Genomic DNA, 18,733 nt, shown 5'->3' on the forward strand with positions numbered 1-18,733 from the left:
GCTTCCACTGGACTGGATGAGAAGCAAAGTCTCGTGTACATTTGGATGTTTCATCACTGCTATATGGCTATATTCCTGTTTTCAAAAGTGCTAAGATTTTTTTTTAAATGCCTGATTGTCCACACTGATCAAAGACACTTTACTGAAGATCACAGAGGAAAGCAATAGGGCAGACCATACAAAAAAAAAAAAAAAAAAAAAAAAAAAAAAAAAAGAAGAAATAAACAAAGCTGGAGAGAAAATGGGACAGGAATCTCTTTCCTCCCTTTTTCCTCCCTTTATCTCTTCCAGTTGTCTTGGGTTCTGTCTGTTAAACAGACATGTAAAATATTTAAGGTATGACGACTGCTTTTAGAAAATAATTGCCTTGAACAATAGGAAAAAAAAACTTGCAGAAGGTCACAGTACTCACTCAATGAATACCATTAAGCTAACCCTGTGATTCTGCACTTAGAGGAAAAATTTTGTTCCTGAAACTTTTCATAGGACTAAAATCCTAAGATGCCCGAGTCCAACAAAACTCATGATGTCTCTGAGCTAACATCAGTCAAGTGAACAAAAGTTTCAGATCCTGCCTGTTGCTAAACAAAAATTAAGAAAAGGGAATGAAATGTGAAATAACTCTTCAGCAATACAAGGACCATGATCAAAACTTACTGTGCAGAAAATGTCGAAAATACCTGTAATTGAGGATAGCCCCTCGATCACACAGAGTAATTTCTTAGCACACAGTCAGGCAAAGCAGAGGCTCTATAAAGATCAGACTAAACCCAGGATCTGAGACAGGTACTTCTCATCATATGATTCTCAGAAGAAAACACATCCTAATTGTGTATGTATGACTGCAGCTACACTACAATATATTCTCACCATGCTGAAGGCACTTACTATTTTGTTTCCTTTTTGAATGCTTAAGTTTGGACAGTCATATGACCAAGACCTTTTATTTACTTCAGGAAAAAACACAGATGATCAGTGGCCAGCCAGGAGTGTCATTAGGGAATCTGTGAGGGGTACTTGTTACCACAGAAACAAGAGAGGACTGACACCCCGTAATTTCTGTCTTGCAAGAGAATTCACCAACCTCACTAGTAAATAAAGTTCATAAATCAACAAATCAGAACCAAGGTCAAGTAAATGAGGATGAAGCAGCTGGGCTCCATTTGTTCACTTCAGTATTTATAGTAAGGTATTTATCTTTTGAGTTCCTTTAACTTTTTATGCAAATCCGTAAGGGAAATATTTGATACAAACTAACACTAATTTTAAAATATTTTTTACAAAAGGGACTAGAAAAGCCAATAAAAATTAGCTTTACTTTTAAGTCACTAACCTTAATCTCACCCTGTTTTACTTTGAAAAAAAGGTGTGCAGCAATAACCTTTGGAAGCAAAGCCAATGCTCAGCCAGTTACACTTGAATTACCAGATGTGCAACAATCCTCAAGAGGAGCAATTGCCACACACATTTCTGCGAAAGTGCCTTACAAACAGCAGTTAATTTTCACACCACCTCTGTGAGCCCTGCGTGGATTGGTTATCACTCCCAGAGCGCAGATGTGGAAAAACAGTGGCACTGTGGAGATGAGTGCCAAGGTTGGGATTACACTTAAAACATTCAGACCTCTTCTGTCTGCATTTTAAGACTAACAGGGAAGGCAGGTAGAGAGGCATAAGGATGGGAGCCTGGAAATACCAAAGGATGTCACTGCTGAAACTCCAAGTTTCCATGGAGCTGCAGTGGGTGTACACATGGACAGCCAAGTCAAACTGGCACCAGGGTGAGGTTCAGTGCCCTCTTAAGGCAGGTGCAGCTGGTGACTGCCAGGTGTGAACAGCTAAGACAGTAAACTGCTGCTGCTCTAGGAACTCGTGACTATAAATTCATTATCACTGCATGAATGAAACAGAATTATACTGTGCTTTTGAAACTTTCAGTAAGTTAAAATATAGAAAACTTCTTGGTGTAATACCAACTACCAGTGCATAGATGCATCAGTACAGGAGCAATATCAATACATATTTGGTTACAAAAAACCCCAGCTTGCTAACAATGGCTAGAGAAGTACTTGAGCTGTTATGGTTTCCCCACAAGTTTTAAGTTACTCTCTGAACATCTAACTATTTTAGTGGAATACAAAGAAAACCTCTGCTACATTCTTGAGATGAGCTAGTGACAACAGCAAAAATAGTAACTCCATGATGTATCTCTCTCACAACAGTTTTACGCTGCATGTAAGACCACCTATCATGCCCTCAACACTTTGTGTTAATACTAAACCACACGGTATCTTTTTGCCAATTCTTTTATCCATTACTTTTCTGGGTGCAAGGTTTTTAAACTACCTGGTTTGTTTGTTAGCTTACCTATGAAGGATTTCAAAGAGCTGAAAAACTTGACCAAAACGTTAAAAAATTGCTTTTTGCTTGAAGCCCCAGGCAAAAGGGAAGGATGGGCACTGGGCATGATTTAGCCAGGTAGAGCACCAGGCTCAGCATAGGACAGTAGGTGTTTAAAAGAACCATGTGATTTCCAATTTTTGTGCTGCTTTAGAAGTGAGCAAAAACAGGTTTGGCCAAACCTGAAATGACATTTGAATAATCAGCCTGAGACAACTGACAGATTTGACCCCCAGGGCAATTTTTCCCGGCTTCTGGTAAAGCCAGTCAGTCAGAAAAGGTCTGAAACTATGCACATGGTGCTGTGGGGCAGGCGTGCGTCCCCAGTGTGGTGCTGGCTGAGGTTATTAGGTGAATTGCACAACCACGTGAGTACAGCCCTGTTGGTCTGAGCTCTGAATTATATGGAGGAGAGCTGAAAAAGCCATAAGAGAAACAGGAACTGGGTCATTCCCGACCTGAAAAGACCTTTTGGGGTTATTCTGTTTAAAGAAAAAAAAAGCTAAGGAAAACAAGCCTAGTTCCTGAGCTGAAAAGTTGCCATCCAGAACACAGCAAAGGGTTGTCATCATTTGTTTAATGCAAATTCTCACTGCTGCTATCAAGCACGCTAAGTGCTTAGTTCCATTTCTCTTCAAATCAACAGAAAAATGAAAAACATTACTGTTTGTGCCAGTTCACAGCCAAGCTTTAGCATCTATCACAGCTCTAGCATCACAACACCACTGGCAGAGGTTGTATTTCTGAAAACGATAAGTGGGGGAATGGCAAAGAAAGCAGTCAAAAGCAAACTTCACCAATTAACAACTCAAATGTTGAAAGCCAGCCACATACAAGAATGTCATTTTTACTGAGTGTATTGTTTTGTTCCGACGACAGATCTTCACTCATTTGAATGGAAATAGCTGTACTCTACATCTAGTACTACTGAACTGCCAGCTGTGTTCAGGAGATATTTATAACCATTAATGCTGCAGATGGAAGGTGAGTTTTAATGTATCATAGTTACTCCTCTGGCTGGAGAGCAGCTCTCTGTCTGACAGCTGGAATTGAATTGAAGAAAGCTCAGTATATCTCTCCATCGTTTTCACTCTTTTCCTTTGCATGTAACCATCCCTTCCAAGCTTGCTTCTGTTTTCTGGCTTGCCTTATTGCTCCTGCCTCGTCTCGGTAGCAAGCCAAGTTAGTGTGGAGCTGCCTTTCCCAGTGCTCACCCCACTGCCTGCTTGGGCTGGGGATCAGAGAGACCCCTCGGACCGGGACGTGCCGGGGGCTCGAACCTCACGTGGAACCAAACCAGACCGCCAGGCACTTGGCCCCCGGCCCCGTTCTCGTTGCAGACCCCTGGGGCCCCAAACCACAGCGCCCTGCGCCTATCCGCCTCTGTTTCGGCCGGGAGCTGGGGGTGGGAGGGGGGCGGGGGCTGTAAGGGTCGCTTTTCTTTCTGCAAGAGGATGCCAGGCGGGGCGAGGGGCTCCACTCCACTCGGTATGTTGTGACAAACCACGACCCCTCAAGCACCGCTGCCTCCCCCTGTCCTTCACCGGCACGCCCCGTGCAGCCCGGGGAGGCACACCGAGCCCTGCCACTGCACCGCGCTCCGCAACAAGGCCGGGGGACCCGTGCCTGTGCCCGGGGAAGCTTCCAAGAGACCCCTTGGCCACGCACAAAGAGAGAGCGAGCCAGGCACGGGAGTACCGCCCGCCCCCGCGGCGGCCAGCGCTGGATGCACACACACGCAGCCCCGCACACGCATCCACACGCACGGTGCGGCCGGGCGGGTCACGTACCTGCAGGTGTCTGTCCGCGGGAGCGCGGGGCGGGGAGCCGTGCTATATCGCCCGTATTGCATGGGGGGATGAGGGCGATATCGCTCGGGCGCTGGGGCGGGGGGGGCTGCTCTGCTCCCTCCGCCCTCTTTCTCCTCCTCCCCGCGGTGTGTGTGGGTGTGTGGCACTCCGCGCCGGAGGAGGCAGCGGCGGGCTCCAGCTCCTGTCAGCCACCGGAAACCGGCGCCCGGTCCCCCGCACCGCAGGAAGTGTGCAATGGCACACCCGCACACCGGCCCGGACTGGCAGCGCACCGCAGGCTGTGTGCCATGGCACACACACACACAGAGCACACACACACACACACACACACACAGCACCACAGGCTGTGTGCATGGCACACACACACTCTGCACATGCACCGCATACGGCGGTGCAGCCCAAGGTTGGGCACAGTCTAGGACCTTGAGGGACACCCAAGGGACACCTGCCCCTCGCGGGGGAATTGAGGGGGGTGGAGAGGGAGTTGCCGTGTCCCTCTGCAGGGAAACAGGCAACAGGAGCTGCGTTTCCTGCGTTGCCGTGGGCAGGAGTGAAAACAAGGAGAAATGCATGCATGTAAAGGGGGTTGTCACGCTAAGGAACACATTCTCAGATGACATAAAAGAATGTAATTCTTATTCTGGTGGAGGTCTCCTGACTTGCAGTGGTCTCACCTACTCAAAGAGAGTGTGTCCAAACAGCTGCTACTCTGTTGTTTTGTGCAGATACAGAAACATGCAATTTACTGTTACTTTTTTTTTTTTTTTAATAGGTATCTGCCATGACCTGTTAATTTTATGTGGACTGTATACATACACATGCACACATCTGCACACATGCTGTGCCTGTGTGTAAGACAATAAAAAGTGCAATTTGTGTGTTGTGAAAACTTTCTTAATTTTTTTGCAACTAGAGACCCTCTCAGCAACATTGCTCTTATTGGGATTTTTTTGCAATTAATCACAGGAAGGCTCACTGTGTGCTTGCAGCATTTTCTCTGGGTGTTGGTTCTCCCACAGTAAGCAAGGCACATGCCAAAGCAAACTTTGCTCATCTCCTCAGTTGGGCTTTTTTTTACCCTGCATCACTCCAGAAGGAGACAGGCCTGGCTATCAGCCTTCTGAGCTGTCTACATCATGGCCCAGAGGTTTTCTTTCCTCATCTTCCTTATACTAACATTTGCAAAACTTGAATGGGCTAACACATGCTTACTAGCTACGATGGCAACAATGCTTACACAAGAGTATAATGGAGGCAATCTGGAAGTGTATTCATGCCAAAAGTAATGCTCTTTCCAGATTTGCCTGTGAGGGGGAGGGGAGTTTGGTAGCAGCATTAGCCTTGCCTAATGGGAAGACTGCCATCCCTTCTGCTATTGTTATTTTCAGGAGGGTGTCATGGTCATGGTGCTGCAATCAGCAGAAATCTATAATACTTAAATAATTGAGATTTCAGTAGTAGACTCTTAAAGATGAAGAACCATAACAAAAGGAGTAATTATTCCAGGGAGAGGAGGGAGAATCTGCCTCCATCCATCATGCTCAAATACATGACACCCTGCTTTCACATCTTGATTTTAAAGCAGGGACCTGTAGTCAAAGCACTGGCAACATTAAGAAAAAGACCACAACATTGCTGGACTCTGCTGTGCCCAAAAAATCCTTACAGGGACAGGAATGGTCTGATTTTCAGGAATATACTCCCACAGTACCGTACAGACCATCAAACACTCCTCGTGGGTCAGAGGCTGCATGGGTTGTATTGGTTAAAACCAGTGCCCTGTTTGCCTCTACGATGAGGCTGCTCAGCTGTCTTTTCAAGACCAAATAGTTACACTTTCACAAACAACAATTAGGAATTCCTGAAGAGGAATGACTTCCAAACAAACACTCCTCATCTCTGGGAGTCCTATAATCAAGCACATCATCTGCAGTCAGGAAACAAAAGGGACTTGCTCTTCACTGTTGGTCTTCAGTCTTGATACTCCTTTGCATTCTTTTTCTCTGTTCTTCTCCACTTCTCTCATGCTCTTCAGTGGCCACAGGACAAAGCCTCCCACCTTCTCCCCCGACCTCTTTCTTCTCCTTCTTCACTTCTTCATTGTTAGGAGCAGCCACAGGTCACATCATATGCTCAAAGAGCTCAGCTAAGCCTAGAACAGTGTCACCAGCACCTCAGCACAGAATTGCAGTTCTGGATGAGTTTGTTTTAGCTCACTGCCTATGTTAATGATTGCACTGTGAGGGCAGCAATTGTGTGCACTGATGTTCCCAAGCAAGCAAAAAAGGTTTTCTCCGAGAAGGAAAGCTGCTGCTATTGACCCAACAGGACTGTATTGGCTGCTGCAGGGTGGACAGACAGAGAGACTGTCCTGCCTCTGCAAAGCCAAGAGACTGCTGTGGTGAGGGGTTATTGCTGGCCATTTCTCCTCCTATTCATCACTTGGAATAAAACAAAACCAGGCAGACATCTGCCTTGGTTGGTGTGGACACCTGCTGGAGGTGCTGAGCCCCTCTTCATAGGTGGTCCACATGTCCAGGTAAGGCAGCAGGGCTCTGTCATTAATGCAGTGGGCTGAGAAAGAAGGTGTATCACATCCTCATCCCAGAACTAGCATGGATTTTATTCTGTGACCTCTGACAATTCACTAACCCATGTGCTGTGACCCTTCATCAGCCACAGGAGGCTGTGTGACAAGGGTGAATTGTCTCACTCCAGATGTCAGTGCCAGGAAAGCTAGGGCTCATGGTGCTCAGTGGAAGCACATGCTCTCCCCTCCAGTACTCCCAGGCAGCCTGCCATCTCACTAACACTCATGCCACTAGCAGACCAAAAACAATGGGCAAAAGCATCCCAGATCCCACAAGAACTGATCCTTCTGCAGAGAAACACTGGCTGTGAAATAGGGTGTACAAGCTGCCAAACAGGAGAGAGAGGAATCACCATCCTCCTGTTTGGGAACACCTGACTGTGCTTGAAGAGAGGCCCAAAGCTCCTGGTAAGTGACAGTGACATTAGAGCAGAGATTATAGCACCTTACAGAAAACTTGCAGGCACCAAGTGACCACATGGCTTTGTTGTGCTGTTCAGCTTCCCCAGCATCCCTCCAGCACCATATTAGTCAAGCAGAAACAGAGCAAATCTTGGGTTTTCCCAGGGATGTTCTCCATGAGATAAGATGTGCACCAACATGGTCTGGGCTGGTTCCCCTTTTGTTCCGGACTGACGTGTGCTGGATTCTGTGCCGAGTGGTTTATTTCTGCTGCCCAGCTCTGCCCTTCTTTTGACTCAGGCAGTAAGCAAGCTGAGTCACACCCCTGCAGTATGTGCCCTGGCCATACTTGCTCTCTCCTTCCAGCTGAGCGGGGTGTGCCAGCACCCACACAGACTGTCCCTCAGCCCCCACCACCAGTCATGAGCCTGAGCTGGTGCCAGAAGCTTTGCCAGCTGAAACACAGAGGTGAAACACCACTCCATGTGAAACCCCTCAGCCCTCACAGGAGGAGAACTGGCCTGGGAGGAAGACAGATGCAATCAGAAAATACTTCTGATTTTAACAGAAAGCTGGCCATACACTAAGGACTTACCGCTGGAGTAGCTGGGATGAGAATGAAAAATGAGAAAGGCCAAGAATGGTCTGTTTTACCAGCTGTAGGTTTGAAATCAGAACTGATTGTGTCACAGGAAGAAGGGCAGGATCAGGCCATTGCCACAACAGGCTTTTTTTGCAGCAGCAGGTCCCCACAGACTGCTATTAGCATGTCTGCTCCAAGGGCTGCTCATCATGGCTGGAACCAGCTGAATGCAGATCATGAATTAGTTTTTACAGTTGTGTTTCTCAGAGGAACCTGTGCCCAACCAAACTAGCTCCTGCTGTACAAAAAATTAAGCTGGAACCACTTTTGAGTCAGAAAAAATTCCTGGCTCAACCAATATCTTCCTGAAAAAGGCAGCCCCTTGAAAAAGCAGTATGAGTTAAAAGATTCATCTTCCTTTCTAGACTTCATTTCTCATGACCCAAGCAAGACATTACTCCATCAGTCAGCTGGAACATGGAGAGAGTAGTATCTGTAATGTCCCAGAAAGTCCTAGAAGAGCTCAGTGCCTAGCCAAACCTTGTGGTGTACCACAGTGCCTCTTCCTCCTCTGTAACCTTGTGAGGGAAGCCTGTTTCAGGCAGCCTTCCAACATGCAGGCAGGCAGCTGGCTCTTCACTGAGGCTTCCTCTACCTCAACATCTGTTGCAAAGGAACGAGCACCAAAACTCTGGAGAGCCAGCTTCTCACCCCAAAAGACTGTGTGTCAGTCTGGAATACTGCAGTCCCCTCTCAGAGAAGCATGCATAAGCTAGACCCACCTGACTGACACACTTCTCCGGGTGAAAGGGCTTGGTGAGAAACAGGTGTCTGCAAGTCAGTGTTAACGGGCTGGTTCCCTCGTGGGACATCGGTGCTCTTGAAGGGCAGAGCAACAGGTGGGTCTGTGGGGCAGTGCAGCTTACAAACACCCAGCTGTGAGGACTCAAGGTCAATGACAGAAGGGGGTGGCAGTTTCCTCCATGACTGCAGGAAGACAAATGGTCTGACTTGCAGACAACTGGTGTGACGAGTGGAGTTGGGGTATTACAACACACACCTGAGACACTGGTGGTTAGTAATAAGGAATCCTTCTCTCATGACTGTGCAAAGGGCTTTGTAGCCCTGTGTTTTCACTAGCAATGTAGCAGAGCTGCACTGGTGTAGGCAGGGTCAGAATGAAAGCCATCAAGCACCTCTTCAGACACCAGCTTTCTGGCACTAAACTGGTATGCTGCTATTGGGAAGTTCCTTGGAAATTGCAAATAAATATGGAAGTGAATAAGTTGCTTGTCTGTGGGATTGTTGTTTTTGGGGTTTTTAGGTTTCCTGTACAAAACACTGGAACTGTAATGTTTGAAAAGCAAATTCATTTACTAAGGCAAGGCAAAGCAGTATCAAAACATGATCCATTTTCTAAGAGTGGTCCCTAAAGAGGAAGATCAAGCAGGCAACTACTTCCTCAAATGCCACAGCTTCTCTTTAGGGAAGGAAAGGTTTTTAAAGCAGAATCTGTGAAGTATCATATCTGCATTCCTGGAACATTTGTAATTAAATACACACAATATTTCAAAGAAAAGCACTGCTGGTTAATTTGCCCTTCACTTATCTGCCATCCAAAAATTACTTGTGGGGGCACTACATGATACCCTAATCATGATGCCCATGATTTCATCACTTTTGGAGAAGATTTCAGAACAAACTCACTTTTAGTAAACCATGGTCCTTCAGCTCTGTTGGTCATCCACCACAGCATGTAGTTGCACCCTGCTCAGCAGTATTTCAACACTTGTAATCCTGCTTTTAACACTGACCTGACATCCCTGCTCCATAGGTCAGAAACAAGGGCTCTACAAAGATCCACAAGAGAGGAAGGCATTCTTCATTTTGGAACACTAAGAGGACACAAGCCCTCAAGGAATCTGATTCAAACAGGAAAGCTTGAGGAGAGTGGTCTTCTGCTCCAGCCACCTGGATTGCTGGCAATCCCTCTACTGGATTGCTAGGATACATGTTGCAAATACTACTCTGCCTGACCAGGGCAGGGCAGACTTACAAAGGTGCAGGAGCAGGCATTTTTCTGGTCACGTAGGTAACACCAGGCTGAATTTAAAGGGGTGACACACCAAGGAGTGTCCTGAGCTTGTTTCTGAAGTAGAAGGTTGTGTGAGACAACTTGAGGACTAGGGATTCAACTATCACAGTGCACTGTAAAGGTTTTGTCTTTTTCCAGCAATCACTGATTACCAGAAAATTCCTACGCTTCTCAAACTCTCTTTGGAGGTTCAACACCCAGCCTATAGCACATATGAGGGCATGCTCATTTTCCTTTGGAGATCCTGAAGGAACGTGGGGGAGTAAGTACCAGTACTAAGGACCACACAACTCACAATCACTGGATTTGTTATGACTGCAGTTATTCATCAACTCTAAAAAAAAAAAAAAAAAGACCAGCACAACAAAGTGCCTTACTTCAGGTCAGGGCTACAATCAAAGTGAGTTAGAGCGTGATTGATTAAATGCAAAGCAGATAACAGCTTAGAGACATAGTAATGCCCAGTAAAAACACACAGCTTTTAGGTCACTTCTAAATTTTTCATACCCTGTCTGGGGCAGCTAACAAACTGACAGAAGAAAACCTGTTAGTTTTTTTTCACTGAGAACCTCAGATTGTCATGTTAGGCAGCCACCTTTCCTTCACATGCGCATGATGCTGAAGAAAGCAGTGCAGACTTCACAAGGATACTTGACATTTACACCCAAGCATATCAGAGCAGAACTAACTTTCTGCTGGTCATTCCTTTGTTAGTGTTGTTACTAGGCTGCAATTAACAATTAATGTTAACACAGAAAAAGTATATGAAGATCAGTCCACAAGGTGCCTTTGGAAATTCTGTACTGTTTCATGAGAGGCTTGAAACACCCTTGAGAATCCAGTCTGTGTATTCAGAGTTGTGACCATATAACTCTGTTTTGTATTAAATTCCTGTGGGTTTTGGTGGAATAGGACATATCTGTGGCAACAGCAGGTGAATGTCAGCTCTTGGATGAAATACACAGGTAAAGAAGAGCAATTTAAACAAAAGCCTGGATAATTAGTATGGAAAAAGTGTGCAATAACAGCTCAACCAGAAAGCCACTTGAAAGCAAGCAGGAGACTTAGCACTACAAATGTGTGCTAGTTATATCAGGGACATTTGTCTGAACATACAGTGTGTAATTTCTTTATATAGGATAAGCACATTGGGCTTTTTCTGTCTAAGAAACCATGATGCATGGTCTCCAGCCTGTGGCTTCAAGGATTACCTAATATTTACCTTTAAAACAGAGAGAGTGGATTTAAAACATTACTGGATCATGCTCTTCACCCACCCACACTGCTAGCTGTGAGTTCCTGGGCTCACAAAAGGGGGTGGCTCTCTGCAAATGGGATATAAAGGCTGCAGCAGACCCGCAGTGCATCCATTTCTGGTCCCCTCAACGCTGGGCTGTGAAGGCAGAACTCCTATTTTACAGGGTGCCTAAAGGAGCTCACAGTGCAAACACAATAAGATGGAAGGTGTGGAAATCTTTGCAATGACAGAACTCGAATAATGCGGGAGCTGAGACGTGGTTTTACCACAGAAATCCTGGGGTTATTTCCAGCCTTTCATGCAGTTGCCCACCTGTAGCAGGCTGACAACAAAGTCTCATATGTTGTGTCTTTGGGAGGCTCTCCTTTTCTTCAAAGAGAATAACAGCAGAGAAGTTTGTAAATGTGAATATGGGGCATTATTTATTTAAGATATCTGACTGTCACTGAAGCATTTATTCCTCTGGAAAAAAAAAATAACCAACTGAGCCACTGTTTCCTCCCAAGGTTTCTTGGGTTGAGACAAGGTATTATTTTCTTCCCTCCCTTTTTGGCCTGGTAAATTTAAAAGTTTGACACACCTGTTTCAGTGAATAGATGTGACCTAGACACTGCTTTTACAGTAAAGTCTGGATCTCAAAATTCCCATCTATCACATTCAGTTGTTTAGTAGAAATAGTAAGGTATGTATAAATATATGTATAAAGAAATAGCTGACAACATCCTTCTGGAGAAAATACTATGAATAATGTGAAACTTGTTTCTTGGTGAAAAAAATCCATCACACTGATTTTGTGTTATTTGTTCACCCAATACTACATCTCGCACAAACTCACAATCAAAGTTGTGACAAAGATCATGATTGAAGTATTGTACTTATCCCCCCACTCTACTAGAACTTTAACCACTGATGAAAAGGTCTGCTTTTAGAGTTGTTGCTCATGACATGTGGCTCCTATGAGTGGGAGAAAGTGAGAACAAGTAAACAAGCTCAAAATTACTTCTCACATTTAAGAAATTTGATAGAACCCGCTTTTCCTTTCTTGCTTCACTTTCTTGTGAGGTAACCATGAAGCGTGAGTTTAACTGTGCCATGTCAAAAGAGTGTGCACATTTTTCTGCCTCCTTGATTGTTAAGTTCTAATGTGCAGGCTTCCCAGTCCAACCTTGTGTTCACAATTTCATTGCTGTCTTTTAGCACTGAGTAGCAAATGGCAGACATGTAAACTGCTGCACACAGACATGCACAAGTGGTGTCACCTTTGCAATGCCAAGTGCCTTCTGTGCCCGTTCAGGGCTCAGCTATCACTTGCAGCCCTGCAGCCTTCGACCCAAGCTGCTGTATCAGTCTTTCTCCCTTCTCCTTCCTATGCTGTTGCCTTGGCCTTCCACTTGCAAATCTCAGTAGATTCTCATAGACAGCAATTATTCATAGTCTGAGAATCTCATCTTTCTTCCCCTTGTGTTTCCTATCTGTTTTAACTTTAGTTTGTATTAAGGGGACATGCAAGAGTTAGAAAATGGAAAGGTAGATAATAATAATGTAAAAGACCCGTAAGCATTACCAACCATAAATATGCACAAAGTGGAGTGACTGACACAAACCACTGTGACTGCTTAAATGTAATCCTGTCAGCACTGACAGCATCATATACAGGAACAACCAAGAGGTAGCTGGGCTAGCTCCTAATGCCAAGGGCAGAATTGACAGAGGAGAAAGCCTGACAACAATAATTATAGTCACCTTCCTCATCTTCACTGCTTGCTGACTCTGGAAAGGACACTCTTCTGGGTGCCACATTGCTTCATTACTTGGCTGGATACTTGTCAGGCACTTCCTTTTCTTTCCATTCTTTTTCCCCTACAGTAACTTCAAGCTGAAGTGTGGACCCCACTGATAAAATTCTGCACAGGTAAACCTGTCTCAAGAGGTGTGATTATTCTGTCCTCAGACAGCTGGCAAAGTCTTATTTTCAGCCCCTAGTAGAAATGGTGGGAAGCAGAGGTACAGGCCACCCTAGTAAAAGATACTGACTCTAAGTATTATTGCTTGAGCTAGTTATATTTAGTTAATTAGAGCTTAACTTTGCTACACAAAGCACCATGTTATTCTAGGACAGAATGATGCATAGAACTAAGATTAAGCAAGACACCATTATATAGACTATATGGATTACATGGACATTATATGGACATTATATAAAGATTCATTGGATTTGATTTTTGTCAAATTTTAAGCATTCAGGCTAACACTCTTCCAAACTAAGTCTCTCTCCAAAATATTACTCTCACTGATAATTTCAGTGGTTTAAATAAATATGACAAGTCCTGTTGCTCTGTCATGTAGAAGTACACACCCTACCTCATTCCTGCTCTGGAGCAGGGACTTTAGACCAGGAATGAGGGAAGGGAGGTAAGAGGCTGCAAGGCACAGACAGATTTTTAATTGCTGCAAATCCGCTTATCTCACCCTATCCCATATTTGCCCCGTGCTTTAAGCAGAAAAGGGTCTTGGAGCACTTTGGCGAGTCTAGCCCCTAAGCAAGCATGCCGCAGGCCGGGCAGCAGGGCAGGCTTGGCAGCGCCGCTGCGGCCTGCTGCCTGCTCCCTCTGCTGGCATCGCCGGCTCCAGGCTCCGGCCAGGACCTGCAGCTGCTGAACCGGCGGAAAGGAAGACTGCCATTTCCTTCGCAGTACGACGAGCCATCTGTCCTGCTCACGAATGTCAGCGGCCTGCAGATCGCGTCTCTCTTATGCACATCTTGGAGCCGTTCTCTTCATTCATCACCACCCAAAACCCCCGTACCTTTCTCTCCAGTTATTCACAGCAGCAAAACAGTCAGGTTTTTTAGTCACTTCATTTTTATGTGCCTCAAAATCTGTGAAGTAAGCAATAGAATAAAAACAAACACACTTTTGACCTCATGTAAAAATCCTTTGCAGAAAGCAAATATCTGCAACAATTCCTCTACTATAGCATCCGTTGTAGGTCTTGTCCTAACAGTGCACAGCGGACTTTTTCAGTAGTTCAAGATTGTCAGCCTTTTAAAATAACATGTGATAGGGATGGTCAATTCATGCAAGCTTTGTGAAACCAGTACAGGACAGAAAAACAAGTTAGTGCTGACTTCACCTCTTACAGTACACTGGAAACATGCTATGCATCCCCTAATCATGGGATAAGAACTCGTATTTCCTCAGACATCAGGTAATTTAAAGATGAGAAAACATGATAAGAAATAAAGTTCTCTTGGGTTTGCATCTCACAGTGACACAGGACAGATTGCAGTCAGAAAAAAAAAAGAAAGTGAAAATTAAAAAAGCTGTTCTTGAAACACCAGAATTTTGGGACATAATTTTTTTTAAGCTTTACAGGAAGTTATTTTAAAAAGCCATATTTGCTGTTGGGTATTATAATCACCCTGAGTTGTGATTTCTGTAGCAATTACAAAATCTATTGATCTTATACTGCAGCAGCAAAAAATGAGGACTGGTGTTTTCAAATAGCATTGTAGTTACATAAGAAAGACCAGTATTCTGCTAGTGTTCAAAATTTAACTATAGCAGCATCTTTTCCAGACTCATCATATCACCTTTAATACTAGAATTTTCTGGCATGAAAGCCATGAATAGCTTTAGCTTATCTAAAATGAAGAAACAGAATCATCAGAAAATTAAAATTATCTAGATTGTGCATAGGAAAGAGTAATATCTCTAGAGTAAGATTTTTGAGTGCTTTAGAAATTCTGTTTTGGAATATACTTCAGAGTTGTATCCACGTGAACAATGCTAAATTGGAATCTGTGATTAAATCTCATACATTTCCATTATCTGAATCTAACAAAGAATTTCCATATATCTGTGTCCATCTATATTTGACAATATTGAAGCACTTTGCTATAAAGGAGGAGGCAGATTAATTGAAATATAATTTACTTTTCCAGTCCATCTGTAAAAAACATTTCTGAGGACTTGATTACAATGATTAACTTAATGGATAACTTTTTTTTTGCATTATTAATCTGTTCTCTTCTGACTCCATTTTGAAGTGTGTTAGAAAAGGTTTGGAGCTGTTTTGAATAGTGATGCTTGTGGAAATCACACTTAGAATGAAGAGTAGCAATTTAACATTATGAAAGTTCTGACATTGCCTCCTGTCCACTACTGCTTAATCAGTAAATACATTTTCTGGAATGAGAAAACACTCTGTAAGAGTAGAAAATTACATCAGATGTTGTATCCTGTTACTTAATGAAATTATTAGATTATGATTGATTTACCTAAGAAAAGACCATATGGCTCCAATCTCTCAGGGGAGATGAAACAAATCAGGTTATTTTCCTACCATGTCCTCCTGGTACAAGCAGTGCACATTTAGGAGATGCTGCTCAGACCTGCACAGAGCACAAGTCCAACACATTGACTGGATTCCTTCTGAAGATACACTGGCTGCTAAAATGTCGGTACCAGGCTATTAAAGCAGTGTAACCTTTTGCACTCTTCCTGTTCGCAGGACGCAGGAGTGCGGAAAAATCCAAGCAGTTCTTGCCTGCACTCTCCCCTGAGCCACAAAAAGCCAAAAGCTCCTCCAATCCCAGATCACAAAGCCAGAAGCCACTCTACTCCCCTGTCAGCAGAGGCTTTTCTGGGACAGCTCTTCTGGCTTTCCCGGTACCCGCGTCCCTTGACAAAGGCCTTTGTCCCTCACCTGTGAACATCTTCACAAAGTCGGCGCTCGACATGCTCATAACCACATCAGCTGTCACAGGAGGCTTTCCGAAGCCAGCGTTCCCACCCTTGGTCTTCAGGTCAATATACCAAGTGCCTCCACCATCGCCTGGACAGAGAGTGAAGCGAGGTGAGAAGGCAGCAAGGACTGCTGTGCCCTCCCTCTCTCTCGTCCCCGCCAGACGGCCGCGGCCGTGCGCCTTTGCAGCGGTTCCGCGGCAGCCGCACGCTGGCAGGGGCTCTGCAAGGAGTCACCTCTTGTCCCCCGTGACGCCCCGAGCACCACGGGCTGGGGCCACGGGCAGGAGAGCCCAGAGGCCGCGCTTTGCTCACGGAGCTGGTGGCAGCCGGCGCTTCTGCCACGGCCCCGAGAGCGCCCTGTCCGTGGCCACAGCAGCCCCGCGCGAGGCGGCGGCGCCGGGACAGAGGCTCCGCGCGCGGCACGAGGGACAGCAGCTCCTGGGGCCTGCTCGAGTGGGCACGGGGCAGGAGCGTCACACACAACGAAGAGGAGCTGGTCTGCTTCGGGACCAGCCTCCAAAGTGTTTGTGTCTGAAAACACCCAGAGCCTTTTGCCAGGCAAGGCCGCACAAGCCATGGGCTTACCAGAGAGCTCAAACTGAAAGACACCCTGAGTGCTTCTCACGTACTCTTCAGTCACTGCCCCCTGAATAACTCGGAACGTCTCTGCAACAGGACCCGATGGTGGGGCTGCAGCAGAGTCTGTCTTAGCCTTGGCTGCATCTGCTCCTTCCTGCTGGGATCTGCTTAATTTCTTCTCCTCTTTGAATGTGAGGGCAGCACCTCCAATAAATTAATTCTTCTGCAAAGGCTTCTAAACTTTAAATCAATTTACTGCTTTTGTTGCCAACTTTCAGAACTCTCTAAACACGGACAAAGTGTTTAGGAAGGAGACACTGTTTATTCTGCCCGAGATGCAAAGCAGAGATTTTCCACAAATCAAGGCGACCAAGCATTAAAATGTGAGATAATTCACACACTGAAATCTACATAAACCTGCCTATCTAATACATAGTTACCCCTGCCTACTGCATAATCGTTGAACTTGTGCAACCTTATGCAGTATGTGTCACTGTCTCTTCGGGGATCTCTAGTGGTCCCTGCTGGTCATTTGGGGAGATGTCCTCTACTCAGTTTCAAGCAAAGTTCAGTTCAGGACGTACAGAACTTCAGATTGAGTGTCAAAGAAGATGTCATCTTCTCTGACAATTGCCAGGCAGGTCATAAAATACAAAAGCTTTCCATAAACATTGAGCAACATCTGTTTAACCCACCTGATAGCATCTTTTTACATTTAAAAGAGGGGTTAAAGGAGAGAATGATACCATCAACTTCCATTTGGATCAGAGATCAAAGGCAGGGTCAGGGACAGCGAATTCTGCTTCAAGACTCAGAGCTTAAAGATATACAGAATTCTACTTAAAATACAGAGAATTCTGTTTAAACACATCAACTTGATCACCATTTTACTTTACCACAGTGATCATGCACATTTAACAGTACAGAAAAGCTTTTCCAATAAAGGAAAGCTTTTGCAATAAAGGAAAGCTTTTGCAATTTACAAAGCCAATCAAGTGGAATAGCCCCTTAAAATGCTGTTGAAAGTCTCTTAGGTGTCTTCAGTATCAAAATTACTTACATCTGTTCTGTGAATCCCTACAAAATAACCCGCACTGGGAGCCCAAGGAACTAACACCGTCCCTGGCACAACGGTCCTAGTGTGACTGCTCAAGGAGTACTTTCACCAGAAAGGAACACTTCCAAGTTTGCCTCCTCTGCCCTGGCCTTATCCCTATTCTGACACTCCTATAAAAGCAGTTCAGCATTCTTAGTTGCCCTTCAACTTGACATAAAACAATTCTGAAAAAGCAAAACAACCCTTTTCTAAAAAAAACCCCAAAACATTTCTGCAGACATGACGGCGTTTTCAGAGCCGATTGCGGGCCTGAAAGCTCATCTCGCTGAGATGAGCTTTCAGGCCCGGACAGTCGCCAGGACAGTCAGGGCCCAGCTGACAGTGCTCACCAGCACCTTGCTCGCCACTCCCTCCGCACGGCCGCCTTTCCTGCTGCCCTGCGCGGCTTGCAGCCCACTCGGCGGGCCGGGTTGGCGGGAGGCGCAGCCGGCGGAGGGAGGCGCGGGCGGAGCGCGGGCCCAGCGGGGCAGCAGCCCTTGGCCCCTTTAGCCCGCTCAGTCACGCAGGAGTCTGCAGCCCTGCAACACTGAACTGCAGTGAAAGGAACCAACAACCATCATTATATTAATACACAGACTAGTTCATCTGCTCACGGCTCACTTTGACTTCTGTTGAAGTCAGTAAAACCATCTGTTTCAAGTCTTTCAGCACGTTCAGACCTACCAGCTGATTTTCCCTTCTGCCATCAGATCTCGGTGAATCCTGAAGCCCTCTCAGGGTTGCTGCACAGAATCTCTGTGACAGTTGAAGGGGGAAAGACAAGCCAAAGGTGGAACCTGGTGGAAGATTTGCTAACCACAGTAACAGGTAGTCAGCATGGCAAGGACAGGAGGAAGTCAAAGTCTTCACTGGGCAGCAGAGGGAGGATGAGGAAAAGTTACATGTGCATGGCACGGAGGCAAGGGCTGACCTCAAAGTTATTGTGAAAATAAGAGAGGTACTAGGGGAGAGGATGAAGGATAGGATAGGTGTGGCTGGGAGAAAAAAGACACAGGATCCTACTGCAGGCTTTCTAATAAACAGGGAGTCACAGAATCATTAGTGTTGCAAGGGACCTTTGAAGATTTTCTATTCCAACCACGCTGTCAAGGCACGGTGATCTAGAGCAGATGACACAGCCTCCATGGGCAGCCTGTTCCAGTGTTCTGCCA

At 45.4% G+C, this 18,733-nt stretch overlaps 2 protein-coding genes across 2 annotated transcripts in view; both read right to left on the reverse strand.

Annotated features, from left to right (window-relative positions):
* KIAA1958 (KIAA1958 ortholog) overlaps positions 1 to 4,385 on the reverse strand; it is a 52,463-nt gene extending 48,078 nt beyond the window's left edge. The window contains exon 1 of the mRNA XM_041402292.1: positions 4,190 to 4,385. The gene's annotated coding sequence lies outside the window, so the exon portion shown is untranslated. The remainder of the gene's footprint in view (positions 1 to 4,189) is intronic.
* Positions 4,386 to 13,559: 9,174 nt separating this feature from the next.
* LOC121334811 (hydroxysteroid dehydrogenase-like protein 2) lies at positions 13,560 to 17,224 on the reverse strand. The gene is made up of 4 exons (XM_041402294.1): positions 17,161 to 17,224; positions 16,472 to 16,669; positions 15,846 to 15,974; positions 13,560 to 14,016 (listed from the first exon to the last, which is right to left on the reverse strand). The coding sequence occupies exons 1-4, from the start codon at positions 17,222 to 17,224 to the stop codon at positions 13,922 to 13,924; spliced, it is 486 nt and encodes a 161-aa protein (XP_041258228.1). The 3' UTR covers positions 13,560 to 13,921.
* Between the last annotated feature and the right edge of the window lie 1,509 nt (positions 17,225 to 18,733).

This window comes from Onychostruthus taczanowskii, unplaced genomic scaffold (assembly GCF_017590055.1).
Source record: "Onychostruthus taczanowskii isolate IOZ18803 unplaced genomic scaffold, ASM1759005v1 scaffold196, whole genome shotgun sequence".
NCBI lineage: Eukaryota > Metazoa > Chordata > Aves > Passeriformes > Passeridae > Onychostruthus > Onychostruthus taczanowskii.

Excerpts from the sequence above, each read along its gene's own strand:
- LOC121334811 (XM_041402294.1), bottom strand. The coding sequence starts at position 17,224 with ATGGAAGTTGATGGTATCATTCTCTCCTTTAACCCCTCTTTTAAATGT. Across the intron at positions 15,975-16,471 it reads CTTTCAGTTTGAGCTCTCTG|GCGATGGTGGAGGCACTTGG; the intron begins GTAAGCCCATGG and ends CTCTCTGTCCAG. Across the intron at positions 14,017-15,845 it reads CTTTGTGAAGATGTTCACAG|ATTTTGAGGCACATAAAAAT; the intron begins GTGAGGGACAAA and ends CTTACTTCACAG.